This window comes from Melospiza georgiana, chromosome 7 (assembly GCF_028018845.1).
Source record: "Melospiza georgiana isolate bMelGeo1 chromosome 7, bMelGeo1.pri, whole genome shotgun sequence".
Taxonomy (NCBI): Eukaryota; Metazoa; Chordata; class Aves; order Passeriformes; family Passerellidae; genus Melospiza; species Melospiza georgiana.
This window is the reverse complement of record NC_080436.1, coordinates 39,029,585-39,048,334: the sequence shown is the minus strand read 5'-3', so window position 1 is coordinate 39,048,334 and position 18,750 is coordinate 39,029,585. Positions and strand designations below refer to the sequence as shown.

General features: G+C 47.3%; 1 protein-coding gene across 1 annotated transcript in view; it reads right to left on the bottom strand.

The window, feature by feature from the left end:
- LOC131085938 (uncharacterized) overlaps positions 1-18,007 on the bottom strand; it is a 40,411-nt gene extending 22,404 nt beyond the window's left edge. Inside the window, 2 exon segments of the mRNA XM_058028518.1 lie at positions 16,502-16,544; positions 17,785-18,007. Coding sequence (XP_057884501.1) covers positions 16,502-16,544; positions 17,785-18,007 — 266 coding nt within the window.
- Between the last annotated feature and the right edge of the window lie 743 nt (positions 18,008-18,750).

Genomic DNA, 18,750 nt, shown 5'->3' with positions numbered 1-18,750 from the left:
TGGGAGGCTGAACCAGAGTCCCAGAATAAAGCAGGGATTTACTCACAGCATCTCCTCCATGGATCCACCTTGGGCAGCACCAGAGCCCAGCCAGGGCTGCACCCAAGATGAACCAAAATGGCCCCAAAATGCACGAGCGCTGCCGGGCTCTGTCCCTGGGATCAGTTCTGCTCCATTTGCCCCTTGCAGTTCATTGTCCCATTGCAGCTTTAGCCCCTGCAGTCCCACCCTGCTTGTTTTTCTCTCTCCAGCCCACGGGGTTTGTGCTCCTGGGCTGAGATTTGGGTCATTTGTCCTTGGTGCCCAGCTGGAGCAGGAATTGTTTTGTCTCCCTGCTCTGTGCACAGAGCTCAGCATCCCTTAAACATTATCCCTTTTACACTAAAGCAGCACAGAGCCTGAAAAATATAAAAGCCAAACCTGAGGCATCAGGAGGGGAGGGAATAACTGGTGAAGGGGCTCTGCCCCTCCTGGGAACTCGACTCAAAGGGAGTTTAAGAACACTCAGGGAGATGTGAGGGAATTCCTGCTGGATTTGTGTGGTTTCTCCAAGGAAGTGTTCTATCAAACACCGTGGAATAAATTCATATTTATAGGACTATAAATAAATAATATAATTATAGGAATTTATTTAGGGAAGCTGAGACAACTTGTAGGGAACAACAAAGATCCATCCCGCAGAGAGGAAGGGTCCAGAAATACAGAGAGAATCACAGAGAAAAAACAGTGCAAAAAGACACAGAGAAAGTCACACAGAAGATACACACAACAAGACACACAGAGAAAGTCACACATACAGATGGGAATAAGGCACAGTACAGAAGCCACCAAGGGAATGGTGCTCCAGGAAACCCAGGATAATCTTTGTGATGAGGAATAAACATTGGAATTGTTAAGGATGGAAAATCCTTCTCAGAGTATTGAGCCCACCCATCCCCAGCACTGCCAAGGCCAGCACTGATCCACACAAAGCCCCACTGAGAAAAAACACACAGAGAAAGAGAGGAAAACACACAAAGGCGCTGAGACACACACAAAGAGACTCACACACACCCAAGGATTCACACACACAGAAAACCTCTCACTCATACACCGACAGACTCAGAGAATGACACACACACACTCTCACACACAGAGAAACTCACACAGAAATCACACACAAACACAATCAGACACAAACACTCACACACAGAAATCACACACACAAACACAAACAAACACAACCAGACACAAACACTCACACACAGAAATCACACACACAAACAGAATAAGACACACAGAGAAATCACATACAGAAACACACACAGAAATCACACAGAGAAACACACACAGAAGCACAGAGGAAGACGCACACAAAATGACCCCATCACACAGAAAGACACCCACACAGACATACACAAGAGAAAAACTGACACAGACACACACACACACAAAAACTATGAAAGATTCACACTCAAACACACACACAGACCTCACACACCCCCCAAAAAGGCTCCACACTCACAGACTCACACACAGAGAAAGACTCTCTGAAAGACACAAAAAAATCACACGCACACAGAAACAGGAAAAGGCTCCACACACCCCAAAAATATTCTACACTCACACAAATTACACAGAGATTCTGCACACAGAAAGAAACACACAGAAATCATACACACAGAGAAAGGCTCCACACATCCCCAAAAATATTCTACACTCACACAGACTGCACACAGATTCTACACACACAGTGACACACAGAGAAAGACACCCACACAGAAACACACAGGAAAAGGCTCCACACTCCCCCAAAAATATTCTACACTCACATGGACTACACACAGAAATCACACACACAGAAATCACACAGAGAAAAGCTCCACAACGCCCCCCAAAATATTCTACACTCACACAGACTACACACAGATCCTACACTCATGATGACACAGAAAGACACACAAAAATCACAGCCACACAGAAAACCTCCACACACACAGAAAAACCCCACATTGACACAAAAAAGACTCACACACACCCCAAAAAGCCTTCAAACTCCACAGAGAGCCCAGCATCACCTGGGAGAGGGAGGAGGACCTGCATTCCAGGCTTTGTTTCCCTTTACCAACTCTTTTATCCAGTGGCTGTGCCATATAAAACATCTGCATTCCCAGGGAGCACCAAGGCCCCTGGTAAAGGAGAATAAAGCTCCCTATTTCCAGAGAGAGGTGTTTAAAGGTGGTTTCCCTCTCCTCCCTCTCCACAGCCCCAGGCAGCTTCCCACAGGTAGGAGGAGGCCCCTGGCAGCTGCTGTGAATTCCCTGCTATCACTAAAGAATCCCAAACACTGATTTTAGGGTCCCACGTGGCCTTTCCTGGATTTCACTGCTGTTTTAAGGGCTGCTTTCCAAATGTATCAGAGTTTTCATGGGTTCAGAGCTGGATAATCAATGTCTATCAGAGCCAATTGTTGAAGACACACAGGGAAAATGCATTTCACCAAATGAGTTCAGGCACTTCTGACTCTGATTAACAATTAACCCTCCTCCAATCAGACTCAGAAGTTGAGTAACTACTGCATCCTTGGTGCAGAAGGGAAACGACTCAGGTAAAGAAACCCAAATAAACAAGAGTTTAAAATTCCCCCAGAAGAAAACAACCCATTTGTAGGAGCAGAGTTGTCAGAAGAATCCTGAAGGGATTTCCCCTCATCTCCTTTTCCAGAGAATAAATCCCATATTCCCCACACAAACCCACGTTTTACGTGTATCTACATTACATCTCCCTGCAGTAGTAAAATGAGTGAACCTGAAGCTTTCAAAGGAACTTTATTGCTCATTTTATGGATTTCCCTTTGATGAGCTGCCATTCCAGCAGGCAATCTCAGTTTTTGTACCTTTGGTGCTCCTCCTCTGCTCTGCCCCACCCATTTCCAGGCTAGCTGTGGGAACAGCAGGAGCTGGGAATTTTGCCAGGCATCTCCCATCAGGAATCCTCCCAGCTGGGCGCCAAACCCCACAAGGACTGGGTCCAAATCCACCATGGAGAGAGATAAAACGTGATGGGAATAAGGCACAGCAGAGAAGCCACCGAGGGAATGGTGCTCCAGGAAATCCAGGCTCATTTTAGTGATGTGGAATAAAAATTGGAATTATCAAGGATGGAAAATCCCTCTCAGACTATTGAGTCCAGTCATTTCCCAGCACTGCCCCATGTCCCTCATCCACAGGGCTGTGGAATCCCTGCAGGGATGGGGACTCCACCTGAGCACCTTTTCCTGCAGGAATTGCCCCAGAATCCCCCCTGAGCTGCCCTGGGCCAGCCTGAGGCCGTTCCCTCTGCTCCTGTCCCTGTTCCCTGGGAGCAGAGCCCGACCCCCCCGGCTGTGCCCTCCTGGCAGGGAATTCCAGAGAGGGAAAAGATCCCTGGGGATCCTCCTGTGCTCCAGGTGAGCCCTGCCCGGCTCCCTCAGGGATTCTGCAGCCCCGGCCCGGCTCCCTCAGGGATTCTGCAGCCCCGGCCCGGCTCCCTCAGGGATTCTGCAGCCCCGGCCCGGCTCCCTCAGGGATTCTGCAGCCCCGGCCCGGCTCCCTCAGGGATTCTCCAGGCCCTTCCTGGCTCCGTTCCCTTCGCTGGCCCCACTCCAGCCCCTCAGGGTCTCCCCATTGCCATGAGGGGAAAATCAAAAAGTGGGAGAAACTATGAGGGGAAAAAAAAGTGAGGGGAGTCTGAGGAAGGTTCTGCTGCAGAGCTTTTCCCTTCTGGATCCTCTTTTTCTCCAGGCTGAGCCCCTTCCCACCTGCCTCAGGTATTGCTCAGCCCCTTCCCAGCTCCCTCAGGAATTTTCCAGTCCCCTCCCAGCTCCCACATCTGCTCCTCACAAGATTTGTGCTTTTTGGATTGCTTTATCCCATATTAATACAGAAATAAATGAATTTTGCTTCAGCCAGGAGAGCTGAGCCTCCTCCTTCAGTAGTTCCAATTAAGTCAATTTTCTGCAGGTCTGAACCTCGAGTTTCCAGTGGGGCAGCACCTTAAAAACAAAGAAAATCCCAAGATTATCCCCATCCCATGGAGGGAGCATTCTCCATCCAGGGATTTTGGAACAGATCCCAGTCCAGCTGTTCCTCCTCTGTCTAGAAATCAGGTGCTGAGGCTGACCAAAGAAATGTAAATCCTGAATCAAATTATCTGGCAAAGCACATAAAGAAAACATAAAAAAGCTACAAACAAGTGGAGAGAGGGATAAAAATGAAAGACACTCGCCAAAATCCACACAATTCCAATTCCTGCCTTTGTTTGAGGGGATGATCAAATCCTGCAGGTGCTCAGAAGAAAATCCTTGATTTAAATGCTACTTTCAAATGGAAATACATCAGCACTTTACTCCACGGTTGCAAAGTTTATTATTTTTCAGAGTTCTTCTGCAGAGCAACCTGCAATGAGCTCCATTCTGGTGGAGGACAAACTCCTCATCTGCCTACCTAATCTGCTGGTAATTAATTTTTAACAGATTTTATATTCAATTTCTACATGAATTTTAAGCAATTTTTCAGTCAATAGACACAGACATATATTTACACTTGGAGCTGGTTTTCAGGGCTGTTCTGTCTTGGGAAAAACCTGTCCTGAAGTGTCCAAACCCCAGAAAATGTCCTTGGACACAGGAATTTATTGATGAACACCCTTTATGTGCCAGGGGAAGCACAATCAGGGACAACCCTGGGATTTTGAAGGCTGGGTGGACAACCCAGAGGTGCCCAGCTGATTATTTTTTTGGCAGCACAGAGGGAGGAGGAAGAATTTCCTCTCCTTTCCTTGCTTGGGGCAGCCCTGAGAGGAGAATTAGGGAATGAGTTCAGTGATTGCTCAGGTGTAAAACCAGCAGCACTAAAGCACAAACCCTGGTGGCAAAGCCCAGATGCTCCACCTCAAATCTCACTTTTACCTGATAAACTCCAGAGAAAACTGAAGCAGCTTGACAGCAACACCTGGGCTGAAAGCAGTGCTTGAAAGACTCTTTTTTTTTCTGCTTTTCTGTATAACTAAGGAACAGTTAAAGAGTTGTGGCTGCTTTTAGCTGTGTTGACTTTAAAAGTGTCTGAAGTGCCAAGTTTCAGGTTTCACCTCCCGCATGTGCCCGGACATGTGGTTTAGCACATTATCCTCAACCACTGCAGCCTTTTTTTTTTCATGGAAGCACCTCAGGATAAAACGGGGCAGCGCAGTGGCAGGGAAGGCAAAGCATTCCCTCCCCAGCCACAGTGGATTATCTGGGGAAACACTTCATCAACTGATAACATTCCTCAGGCACGGCAAACCCCTCTCAAAGGCAGAGAAAAAAAAATAAATAAATAAAGCACAAAGCGATTTAAATGTGAATTGCAGCATCAACCCCTCACCTGTTACAGCACAGGGAGACAGTCCATGATCTTATCTAGGGGTGGTTAACCACAGGCAAGGTTGTAAACATGGATTTCACCAGTTAAGACAATCCTGACAATTCAGAGAAGATCTCAGCTCCCTTTATTTTGGCAGCTAAGCACACAAGTAAAAATTCCTTTGGCAATTAAAAATTCTTTTTAGAGGAGCTTGTTGTGTAATTGCTTCACTGTGCTGGTTAAACTACTCACAAAGCCACATAGAGAAATATATTTTAAATGAATATGTATAATGTTTACTAATAAATAAATATTATATATAGAAACAATATATAATATTGTCTATTATATAATATACATTGCCTATTCTAATATAATATATAATATATAATATATAATATATAATATATAATATATAATATATAATATATAATATATAATAGTATACATTATATAGTATATAGTATATATTATTATATATATATTATGCTTTTTATACTTTTATATAATTTTTCTAATTTAATAAATTTATACTCTGCACTTAGCTGGGTATTAACAGAAGAAAAGAGTTGGTTTCTATCCACACAGAATAAAGGAAACTTCCTGTGGTAAGAAAGCTACAAACTGGACTTTCTCATCCTCACACAGGCAATGCCACATTTTTGGCAATATTAAAGAAAATGGGGCTATGGGTTTAAAATCCCCAAACCCTAGAAATGACATTATCTAATTTGAAAAGTCACCAAGCATCCAGAGAATTCCATAATTAAAGTATCCAGGTGGAATATTACCGCCATTCATAAAATCAGATAAAAGCATATTAGCAATACGATGTACAACAAGTCTGAGTGACTACCCAAAAAAAGCCTGAAATATCCTTAATTTTGGATTAAACACAACCTGATAACCAACGGGAACAACACCACAGCTCATCCTTCCCAGGACCCCCAGGCCCTGAGGTCAACCTCAAACCCAATTTTGACCCTCATTCCCAAATTCACATGTCCAAGGACATTTTCTGGTGTTTGGACACCACAGGACAGGTTTTTTTTCCATGGCAGAACAACCCTGAAAACCAGCTCCAAGTGTAAATAGATGTCTGTGTCTATACATGGAAAAATTGTTCAAAATCCATGTAAAAATTGAGTGTAAAATTTGTTCCACTCTCTTGGGATACTGGGACAAAGGAGAGATGATGGACTTTGGACCTGGTTAACATAAGAGATTTGAGAGACAAAGTGCCTTGGCAAGAGCAAACAGAACTTTGTGAATTAAATCAAGATTGCAAGAAGATTAAACCAGACTGGTTTACCAGAAAAAGGAAATTTCATTAAACTCTGCAAGCAAGAGATGTTTAAAATGCATAAGTTTGTGAATGTGATTTTAAGCTAATCATCACAGTAACCATTGTTAGTCTCCCCAAAACAGTGTATCAGTAGTCCACAACAAATTTGGATTTTGATCACCAATCAGTCTTCCCCATCTCCATCACTGACACCAAACCCTTGAAATCTAAACATTGTCCCTGATTGTGCTTCCCCTGGCACACAAAGGGTGCTCATCAATAAATTCACGTTTCCAGAGACATTTTCTGGGGTTTGGACACCACGGGACAGGTTTTTCCCAATGCAGAACAACCCCAAAAAGCAGCTCCAGGTGTCCCTGGTCCTTCCTGGCTCTCTGCTCCCACTCCTGTGATGTTCCTGCACAGATTTTACAGAGCTCTGACTTCAGCTGCTGACCTGAGGTGAAAACCTGAGCCACCCTGCAGCTCCTGGGGTATTTTTTATGGAATTCAGGCATCAGAGGAGCTGCTGTTTGCCCTGGGCTTTTTGAAAGAGAAGGGAAAACACAGCTCCTTTCAATCCCAGCGCTGTTCTGTCATCCAGCTTTTGGGGAGGCACAGTCCCACCCTACAGCTGCAATTCCTGAAGGCTTGGAAGGCTTTTTGCAAGGAAGGGCTGAGAATTTGAGTTTTGAAAACCCAAGAGCAGCCTAAATACAAAGCAAGAGGTTTGGGTGATCAGTTATTATGGGATAATAATAATAATAATAATATTCCATTGCAGAATGCACTTTAAAAAAATTATTTACATTTTAAAAAGAGAAAAAGCAATTTAATAAGTGATGCAAAGGCAATCACTCATCCTCTCCCACCAGCACATCAATGCCTGACCATTCCCTGAGTCTCTGGAAAGACCAAATCCTCAGGTTTTATTGCTGAGGAAGACATGATAAGGTATGGAAATGAAGTGGAAAATGCCTTTGATCCGATCAGATCTGCTGTCCCAGCTGGCTCCAGTCGATGCACAGAACCAAATTCTGACGCAGAAAGACAAATTCTGCTCCTTTCAGATGTTACATAACCCAGCAAAAATGCATTTAAAGTATCTGATGTGACTTCAGTTACCCTGTTTGCCTTTTGGTAAAAAGAAGAAGAGGAAAGAAACTTCTCTGTATCAAAAATCCACATTTCATTATTAGCCTTTTTTACAGCTTGCCCTTGGTGGGCTCACTAAGTTCAGCCAGGGAAAAATAAATCCTGTGGCACTGAAATACGTGAACAAAGGCCTTTCCCTCCTCTCCTGGGAATTTTAAGTGATATATTTTTCTCTGCCTCTGAAATGTGGCTTCAAACCACAGCAAACAATACTCTGCCAGCAGCCAACCACCATTTGTCAAAGCACCAGGGCATTTCTGAGTCAGGGCTGGTCAGGAAAGGGAGTCAAGGCTACTCCAGCCTTCCCTGGGGAATTCACAACAGCTCAGGAACTGAGGCTCCCAGTCCTGGCAGGGATAAATAAATGTGAGGAGTTGGTTCAAAACAATCATTGCCACAGCCAGGAGTGGTTGCAGCTGGCAAGGAAGGGCACAAAGGGGAAAAAAACCCAATAAAAACAAAGGAGCTGTGGTTTGATTCTCTACAAGACAAATCCATAAATAATATAAACTGCTATGTCCTGATTTTGAGAAATAAATCTGTTTGGTTACAATACCCTGAGTTGCAAGGGACCCACAAAGACCATCCTGCACCTCTCCCACAGGGAAAGGCTGAGGGAGTTGGGAATGCTCAGCCTGGAGAGGAGAAACTTTGGGGCAACCACACTGCAGGAATGATGGAGAGAGATCTCCATGGGATGGAGGAACAGGAGCCAGGGAATGGCTCCCAGTGCCAGAGGGCAGGGATGGATGGGAGATTGGGAATTGGGAATTCCTGGCTGGGCTGGGATTGCCAGAGCAGCTGGGGCTGCCCCTGCAACCCTGGAAGGGTCCAAGGCCAGGCTGGAGAACCCTGGGACAGTGGAAATGATGCCTTGGGAGGCATCTAGGATGCTCTAGGCAGGACAGAGCCCCAGAATAAAGCAGGGATTCATTCACAGCATCTCCTCCATGGATCCACCTTGGGCAGCACCAGAGCCCAGCCAGGGCTGCACCCAGGATGAACCAAAATGGCCCCAAAATGCACGAGCGCTGCCGGGGTCTGTCCCTGGGATCAGCTCTGCTCCATTTGCACCTTGCAGTTCATTGTCCCATTCCAGCTTTAGCCCAGGCAGTCCCACCCTGCTTGTTTTTCTCTCTGCAGCCCACGGGGTTTGTGCTCCTGGGCTGAGATTTGGGTCATTTGTCCTTGGTGCCCAGCTGGAGCAGGAATTGTTTTGTCTCCCTGCTCTGTGCACAGAGCTCAGCATCCCTTAAACATTATCCCTTTCACACCAAAGCAGCTCAGAGCCTGAAACACAGAAAAGCCAAACCTGAGGCATCAGAAGGTGTCCCTGCCCATGGCAGGGGTGGGATGGGATCATCTTTAAGGTCCCTTCCAGCCCAGGCCTCTCCTGGGTGGTGAATGCCCCAAATTCCAGTTTGATTTAGCACAGAGTTCACAGAGCCTGGGGCACTCAGGGAGGCAATGACAGCCCTTCATCTCTGCCTCCTAAAGGACAAAAAATGCAGATTTTAGCTAAATTAGCAGGATGCTTCAACCAAAACCTCACTGCTCTGAGTATTTCATCCAGCTGTAGTAGAGAGTGCAGGTCAAAGGACACTCACAGCCCTGCACCCCAAATCTCTCATTTCCTGTAACCAGTGAAGGAGAAATCCTACCTGGCTCCACACATCACTCTCCTGGTCTAATTGGGCTGTAATTATTAACTTCACTTATTGCTTCACAGAAAAGAGATTTTCAAGTCTGTGCACATCAGCTGTAAATCTGCAGCTCTTTGATACCTCATGAATATTATAAACACCAATTTTAAGGTTTTCTCCACTAGAGATCATTGGTGCCAGTGTCAGTTTTTTAGCCATGGTTTCACAAATCTCTCCAAATGTGAGAATTATTACAGGGAAGGAAAGGAAAGATAAGAATTCCTGTTTCTTCGTTTCTGCAAATTTTTAGTCATGGTTTCACAAATCTCTCCAAATGTGAGCATTATTACAGGGAAAAAAAGATAGGAATTTACGTTTCTTCATTTCTTTAAATTTCTTCGATTTGAAGAAATTTCTGTTCCTTCATTGGAAGAAATGAAGCCAAATAGTAAATTCTGATATGTTACAGAGACAGTTTATATATATGTATATGTATGTATATATATATGTGTGTATGTGTATATATGTATCTATAAGTATGTATACACACACACACACATATATATACAAATAAATAAAGCCTGAAATAAAGAAACAAGAAAATGAAACATAAAAGTTCACAGCAAAAGTCCTTCCTGAAACAGAAAGAATTTTTCCCTTCTGTGCTGTGGATTTTCAGTGTTATCAGACTAGATTGATATCAGGCAGTGTCGCAATAATCTCAGAAAAATAAAATAATTATGAGGAACAGAAAGCAGCCCCAGGCTGGAATTAGCTCTGCCCTTACACCCACATGGTGCTCCAAAACCTGATATCCCAGAGGAGCAGCTGCAGTGCCAGCATCTCCTGGGTTTGCTTGGACATTCTGCTTCCTTGACTTCTGTTGGGTGAAATTCATGAAATTCATTTTTATATATTTATATAAACACCCTCACATTTGACTCTACATCCACGTGAGGCAGATGAGCTGCCCTCAGCCTTCCCAAAGAGGGAAGTACCACTGTAATCTTAATTTTGGGCTTTTTGATGTGTAGGTTTAGTTTTAAAGGATGGGCACAGGAGCAAACTCCAATTTTGGAGCAGCCACGTTTTCCTGGACAGCTGGGATCCAACAGCTGCTGATGAAACAGCCAAGGAGGGGATGAATTATCCCACAGAGTCCAAGGTGGGAATTACAGGAACAAGGATGAGCCTGGGAAGATGTTTATATTTTAAACACTGTGCATTTCTCCAGCCAGGCACAACAGATGGAGAGAGTGAACTTCCAAGGGAAAAATGATGATCCCAGCCAGAGAACAGTGCTGGGACCTGAGCGTGCACCTGATGCTCTGAAAGTAAAAGCCAGGGAAAAGCCATAAAAACATAAAAACCCACAGCAAAAGCCCTTCCTGAAACACAGAATTTTTCCCTTCTCTGGTGTGGATTTGGAATGTTATCAGACAAACCACAGACAGAGAGACTTTGGTGTGTCCAGCCTGGGGAAAAGAGTGAGGGGAAGGAGACTCATCCCAGCCTGGGGGGCAGCTCCCATCTCTGTGGACCAGGGAACACCTGGAGCTGGGTGGATGGATTTTAGGGCAAAATTAGGATGGATTTTAGGGCACAATTCTTCCCCCAGAGGGCGCTGGCACTGCCAAGGCTCCCCAGGGAATGGGCACACTCCCAACACCTCCGGGAATTTGGACAGCCAGGGATGCCCAGGGTGGGATTTTGGGGCGTCTGTGCAGGTACAGGGGTTGGATCCATGATCCTGTGGGTCCCTTCCAGCTCTGGATATTCCATAAAATGGATTTCCTTAGCTGCCAGCTGAAAGAAGGAACGGCCACACTGTCCAAGCCCCCACATCTAACACATGAAAACTCTTCACAGCCCAAGCACCAAAAGGCCTCAAGCCTTAAATGACATTTAAACCGAACCAGCCCCTGAAAACAAGGTTTGAGGCACTCAGGAGGCACACGAGGCCCCTGGCTGTGCTTCTCCCAAAGCTTTTAGCTCAATTTCAGGCTCTAAGCTGAGCTCTGAATTAGCGCAATTTGCCGCAACAGGTTTCTTCACATCAGGACAAAAGCGGGGCAGCATTTTTCCCAAAAAACTAAAAAGGGATTAGATGACGCTAAGTGCTAAGTGCTCCCATCTGCGTGTTTAGACTCCTGAGCAGGTAATCACCCTCCAGGGCACATCCCCAGGGCTGGGGAGATTAGCTGGTGTCTGCCGAGCTGCTCCTGACGTGGGGAGGTGAGGAAGGGAGGGTGGAAAAGCGCCCTGGAGCACCAGGAACGCACCAGGGCCAGAGGCAGCTCCTGGGGGAGCCAGGCTGGGATGGCAGCTCCTTCCAACGCCACACAGCCTCGGCCTGAGTGGGCTCTTTGGGGGTTTTCTGCCAAGGTCAGGATTAAAGGTGTGAGATGGGATTTCTTGATGGGACTCAGGTGTTTATCGGTTCTTATCTCTGTCACAGTCTCACCAACCCTGAGTTCTGCAGAGCTTCACTCTGAAACTCTAAAAATGGAGCTGTGTCTCTCTCTCTCTACAAGGCCTTTTAAGGATAAACTGTCCAATTAAGAAATGACACCTCAATTATTTTCAATCTAAGCCAAAAACCAATCGGTCATGGCCTTCAATGTGGACTTTTTTTATCAATTACACAAAACCACCCAAACCATGGAGAAGAAGGAGGGGAAGAAGAAAGGAGAAGAAAGAAGGAGGAGAAGAAAGAAGGAGGAGAAGAAAGAAGGACAAGGAGAAGAAGCAAAAGGAGGAGAAGGAGAAGAAGGAGAAGAAGAAGGAGAAGGACAAGGAGGACCAGCCTCCATCCTGCTCTATATACATTGCTGTATTCTAAACCCTTAAACTCTGAGTTTCCCCCCTGTGATATCACACACTTCTATCCAAACTCCACACCCACAATCCCAGTTCCATCATTCCATTCTGGAAGCTTCTCCACGGCCTCAGGTCAGTGCAGTGTTCTCCTGGGGGTCAGTGCCTGCCAGCACAGAAATCTGAAATTCCCAGCACAGAAAATCTGAAATTTCCAGCACAGAAAGTCCAGAAAGTCTGGAATTCTCAGCAACCAGGAATCCAACATCTCACCCTCCTATTTGAATTATGAACGCTGTTTTGACATCTTTGTTAAAAATCTGTTGGATATACTGAAGTAGACAAGGTATAAATACTATGCTAACTATGATGATAATTAACACATACGTGTATTTTAAAAAGTTTTCTCTATAATGGTTTCTCTACATCCTCAAATCAAATACAATATTCTCTTAAAAATCAATATCTATCAACACAAAAAATCTAAAATTCTCAGTAACCATAATTCCAACATCAACCCTGCACTCTGTGGCAGGAATTGAAGGGGTGAAAATTTCCATGGGGCCACCAGGGAAGGAATTGTTATGATCCCACTAAAGATGGTGTTTCATGCAGGTTTTTTGCCTGATAAATTTGAAGGAACAGCCAAAACCTGCAATATCTTGCACTTAAACCTAAGGCAAGGCTGCTCCTACAACTTGTTAACTCTCCATCCATATAAACCAAGGCAGGCTGAAGGATTTCAGTCTTAGCTTCCCTAACATTTGGAAATAATCCTGCAACTGGGCTACAAGGAAGAAAACCACATTTCTTCACAGGAAAACACAGACATTTTGAATAGGAAAGACAATTGTTCTCACAGACACACTAATTTATGGGCAAAACTAATTGAGAGTGTGAGAACCACTCTATTTCAACATTTTGAAGAAGCAGAATGTCCAATCTATTTATACACCTGATTTTTCACGCCATTGTTGCAAGGATCTCTTCCCACTTTGTTTTTTAACAGGTAAAAAATGCAGGATAATGAAAGAGGAAAATGAAGGATGGAGGGGCCTTCCCCTATATTGGGAGCTGGGGAGTGGAAACATTGAATTTAAGAAACCACAATTTTCCCTGCAGAGCAGTGAGGGCAGGACTGGGTTCTACCCCTGCCACCTGTACAAACCTCAGGAGAACTGCTGGGAATGGGATGAGCTTTTAGGGCCCTTCCAACCCAAACCATTCCAGGATGATTCCTTGGGGCTTTTTTAACACAAACCCTCGGGTTCTGATCCTTTACTGCCCTGCTTCCAGACCTATAAGTTGATATCAGCAATGGGGTTTGTAAGTTTATTCCAAGCAGCTTTCACACAACAGCTCAGATTTGTGTGAACATCAAAGCAAAACCCAAATAAAAACCATTTTACCCACTCAGATTTGTGTGAACATCAAAGCAAAACCCAAATAAAAACCATTTTACCCCCAGTTTGGTCCCAAGCCAAAGCCTGTAGTTCAACCCAGGCACATCAAAAAGCCCCAGGCTCCAGGCAAGAAATCCCAATCTCGTTTTGTTGGATCATAGCATGGGCACAGCAAGAAAATGGGGAATGCCAGCAGTTATCCTGAGCCTTCACTGAAAATCATGGAATCCCAGGATGGTTTGGGTTGGGAGGGACCTTAAATTAATCCCATTGGCCCCTGTGCCATGGACAGGGACACCTTCCACTGTCCCAGGCTGCTCCAAGCCCTGTCCAAGCCAGCCTTCAGCACCTGGCCCTTGGAATGACCATCCTGGTGATCCAACATCTGCAGAAATCACAGAAATCATGTGCAAAGCCCAGCTGAAACCTCCTTATTTAGGCTGAAAGATTCTCCCAGCAATTACTGGAAAAATCCCTGCCAGCATCTCATGCATCACTCAGTCCGCCTCAATCCCTCAGGAAAGCTGCCACCTGGAATTCCTTCTGAAGTTTACTGGCAGGGAACTATCAAAGGTGCCTTTTCACCACTCCTGAGCTGTTGGACATGCCCCTCATCCAGGAGGCCTTTGAGGCACACACAGCAATAACCGAAGCATTCCTTTCCTTTGAGTCCACAAGATCCAGCCAATAGATCTGAGCAAAGGAATTAAAGTATTGAGGAACACAGACTTGGGTGGGAAAAAAAGAAAAGAGGGGAATTTTCAGGAGTAGCAGACTTCATGCAGCAGAATTATTATTTTTTAGAATTTTTAATCATAGAATGGGTTTGCGTTGGAAGGGAGCTTAAAGTTTGTCTTGTTGCAATCCATTGCCATGGGAAGGGAATCTTCCACAGGCAGGGAATCTTCCACGGGTTGGGAATCTTCCACTTGGTGATTTCTGAGTTTGTAACTCCTGATTCTGCAGGGTTCTCCTATGTAATTACCACATCCATATAAACAGGATAAAAGGAAATACTCCCTCTTTCTTCTCCCACAGCTGAAACTTGGGAAAATGCAAAACCAGGCAGAAAGACATTGGGATAACGTGCCTCAGCCTTGAGTTAACAAGGCACAGGTGTCTCTCCTACAGAGCTCCCAAGGGCACAGGAAAAGGAAAAAAATGGATTATTTTCCTTGCAGCACCTCGGGCTGCCAATGGCAATCACCTCCCTGACCTAGAGACCAATCTCCCCCACCTTGGCCGTGCTTTCCCTCCCTCTCCTCATGCCAGACAAAGGGAATTCATCCCCAGAGGATCAGCAGGCGGGATCCGTCCCGTGTAAGCTGATTATGGGATCTCCCACTCCTGACAGCGAGCATCACCCAGATGTCAAACCTCAGAGAGGGCCCTGCAGAGCCACGGGCTGCAGATTATCCCTGTGGAAGGGACGTCACTGAGAGGATGGGGCTGGCAGAGCAATTATCACGCTGGGAAGCACTAATTGACTTAAAGCAAGGAAGGCACGGCGGGAAGAGGGGGAGCTCTGCTAAACGAGTTAATTGTGGGCTGACTGAAGGGTAAAATATCACCATGCAAAGGTTGATGAATCACCAAGCTGTGGAACAACCTGGACAACTCCCCTGCTCCCTGCCATAAAATATCCCTCTGCAATTACTTCTGGAATTCACCTGCGCTGCAGGTACAGGGCCTGGCTGGGCAAGGGGACACAGACACACAAAACACCGACAGCGTCAGCTCTGAATTCTCCTCCTCTGAGCTGATCTTTGAGTTCTCACACTTTATTCTCTGTCACCACAAACATTTTAATCTTTTTGTCCTTTTCTTAGAAACTCATCCAACCAGAGGTGTGACAACGGGGAGGTTCGAAGCCATGGAGGAAGCTTGAAAACTCAGAGGGTCAAAGCTGACCTGAGAAACAGAGATCTCTACACTTCATATTTTACAATTTTAAACAAAAACATGTTGATTGAGGGAGAGAAACTTGACTCATTCTCTGAGCATCTGGGATTAGCAGCACGGCATTGCTGCAGCACATGGCTCTGATCCCTGCCCCGGCGGCTCGCTGCCGTGCCCTCTGACAGATGGGAAATCACACAATCCCGTTTTCCTGACACTGCCCTCAGGAACCAACCAGCTGGGTCTTGCAAACCAGCTCTATCTGAGTGAGCCACGTGCTCTGCTCAGCCCCAGGGGTGTTTTCACTCCCTGCATCAGCAGAGCACCCAGGGCATTGTGCAGAACCAAGCCCTCGGCGCCCACCATCCCCACAGTCCCCACACCACTGCTGGGTGCTGTTCCAGGGATTTACAGCCTGATTCTGCACCAGGATGTGCACCTGGATGTGGGGAATAGGGACCAGAATCCTGTGTCCATTCTGAAGAAAAACACCATGCTAAAGGCAACGCTTTTCCAACCTGCCAGAGTCACCCTGCCCATATGCTTCTATAGGATCACAGGATGGTTTGGGTTGGGGGGATCTTAAACACATCCCAGTCCACCTTCCACTATCCCAGGCTGCTTCAAGCCTCATCCAGACTGGCCTTGGACCCTTCCAGGGATCCAGGGGCAGCCACAGCCTCTCTGGGCACCTTGTGCCAGGACCTGCCCACTCTCCCAGCCAGGAATTCCTTCCCAATACCCCATCCATCCTGCCCATTTCTTCCCAAAATCCCATCCAGCCCTGCCCTCTGGCAGTGAAAGCCATTCCCCCTCATCCTGCCACTCCAGGCCCTTATCCAAAATCCCCTTGCAGCCTTCAGGGTGGGCAGCTTGTATTTTTCACTCCCAGTTTTTGCTGCACTAAGTACATTTTTATGGCGTTCTGTCACTTCCTACGGTGAAGCCCCACTGCTGAGGAGCCCGAGGTTGGCGTCCACACCTGCGGAACACGGAGCCCAGCTCTTTTTACAGCTCTATAATCATCAGGGGATGTGTAATAACTGCACTTTTACAAGGGACCTGTTAAACACAGGCTGTGAGCTGGGTCCCAGGCACTTGACGCTGCACACCCAGCGCTTCTCACAGCCTGGCTCCTTCCTGCCTCTGCCACGGCTGCTGGGGACACCCTGGTGCTGGTGACACCTCCTGCTTGCTGTGTGGCTGGGGATACTTTGATTTAAGTGCCACGTTCTGCTCCCCAAGACTGCTAGGGTTGGAGACACCTGTTTGCAGTGCCACCTCCTTCTCCCCACAACCACCAGAGCTGCTGGCACGCTGATTTTGGTGCTCCCTCCTGTTCCCCAAAACCAGCAGGCGTGGGGACACCCTCTTTTGGTGTCACCTGCCACTCCCCTGAACAGGTGGGGCTGGAGACATCCTGATTTCATCCTGACACCTCCCAGTTCCCATGGAGCTGGGGACACCCAGATTTCAGAGCCACTTTGTGCTCCAGTGGGGCTGGAGACACCCAGATTCCAGTGCCACTTTGTGCTCCAGGGGAGCTGGGGACACACAGATTTTGGTGCTACTTCTCATTCCTTGAAGGGGCTGGAAACACCCTGATTTTGGTGCCACTTCCAACTCCCCGCGGGGCTGGGGACACACAGATTTTGGTGCTACTTCTCGCTCCCTGAGGGGGCTGGAAACACCCTGATTCCAGTGCCACCTCCCACTCCCCAGGAGCCGCTTCACCCTCCGGTGGGGCTGGGGACACCCAGATTTCTGTGCCACTTCGTGCTCCAGTGGAGCTGGGGACACCCAGATTCCGGTGCCACCTCCCACTCCCCATGGGGAACTGGAGACACCCAGATTCCAGTGCCGCTTCACCCTCCGGTGGAGCTGGGGACATCCAGGTTTCAGTGCCACTTCGTGCTCCAGTGGAGCTGGGGACACCCAGATTCCGGTGCCACCTCGCTGTCCCCGTGGGGAGCTGGGGACACCCAGATTCCGGTGCCACCTCGCTGTGCCCCGGCTGGGACGCGGCTCAGCATCAGCTGTGGCGGCGGAGCGGCACCCGCAGCCCCGAGCCCGCCCCGCTCCGCGCTCCCTCCCGGGCCCCTTCCCCGCACTCACCCTGCGTGCCGGGACACCGGGACACGGGACAGCAGGACACGGGACAGCAGGACAGCGGGACAGCAGGACACGGGAGCAGCAGGACAGCAGGACAGCGGGATATTCACCGCTGGCCGTGCGGGCGGAGCCGGCGGAGGAGGCGCCGGGGCCGGGGCCGGGGCCGGGGCGGAGCGGGCGGCTCGGACTCGCCGTGCCCGCCCCCGGGGCGGTGGCACCTGCGGGCAGGGCGGGGCCCGGACACCTGCGGGGACAGGGGGCGGCCCCCGAACCTCCCCCGGGGTCCTTGGAACGGGACCCGCCCCGATTCCCCCTGCCCCGGGACCCACGCATCGGTTTTCCATCAGAAAATCAGGGATCCCATCATCAGGGATCTTGATGCCGAGCTACCGAAAATCCTCATTTTAGGATAAATCCAGCTTCCCTTGGGATCAGCTCTGCTGGAAGGTAAAGTGTTTCGGTTTAAGAAATGTTTGAATCAATAGCGGCAGCCCTGCGGTGGGTCTTTTTCTAGGGACGCGAGTCCCATTCCTTTGTTTTCCCTGCGCTCTTGCGAAAGGTGGATCTTGGAAATGGATACGGTAATTTGTGCTGTTTTTATAAGAGTTAATTAACTGCTGCAATCCCACATTCCGAAAACGAAATTGTAGGGATACAATTCCTGCAAACAGTCTGCTCTCTAATTGAGTTCATCCTCCAGGCATGAGCTTTATCGAGCAGATGTTGCAGGGTGAGTGTTTTTTTTGACTCATGGAAAGAGCTCTGGCACCCTGCAGTGTTTGCCTTCCTCTGCAGGACTTTTGGGGAATGTTTGGACTTCCCACCTGCTGTCCTTAACATAAACCATCTCCACTGGAAAGCCTCTTCTTCCCAGGTGGAGCCATCCTCATCCTGCAGGAGCAACTCAGAGGGTGAGGAAATGCCTCTCATGCACTGAAACCAACTTTTATCACAAGCCAAAATTTATTAATCATTTTTAACAATCGACTCCAAATTTTAAGGGACTGATTTCTAAGCCTGCTCATTTTTTTATGGTGCAAAAACCACATAATCCTCATGAGGAGTCTACTCAGCAG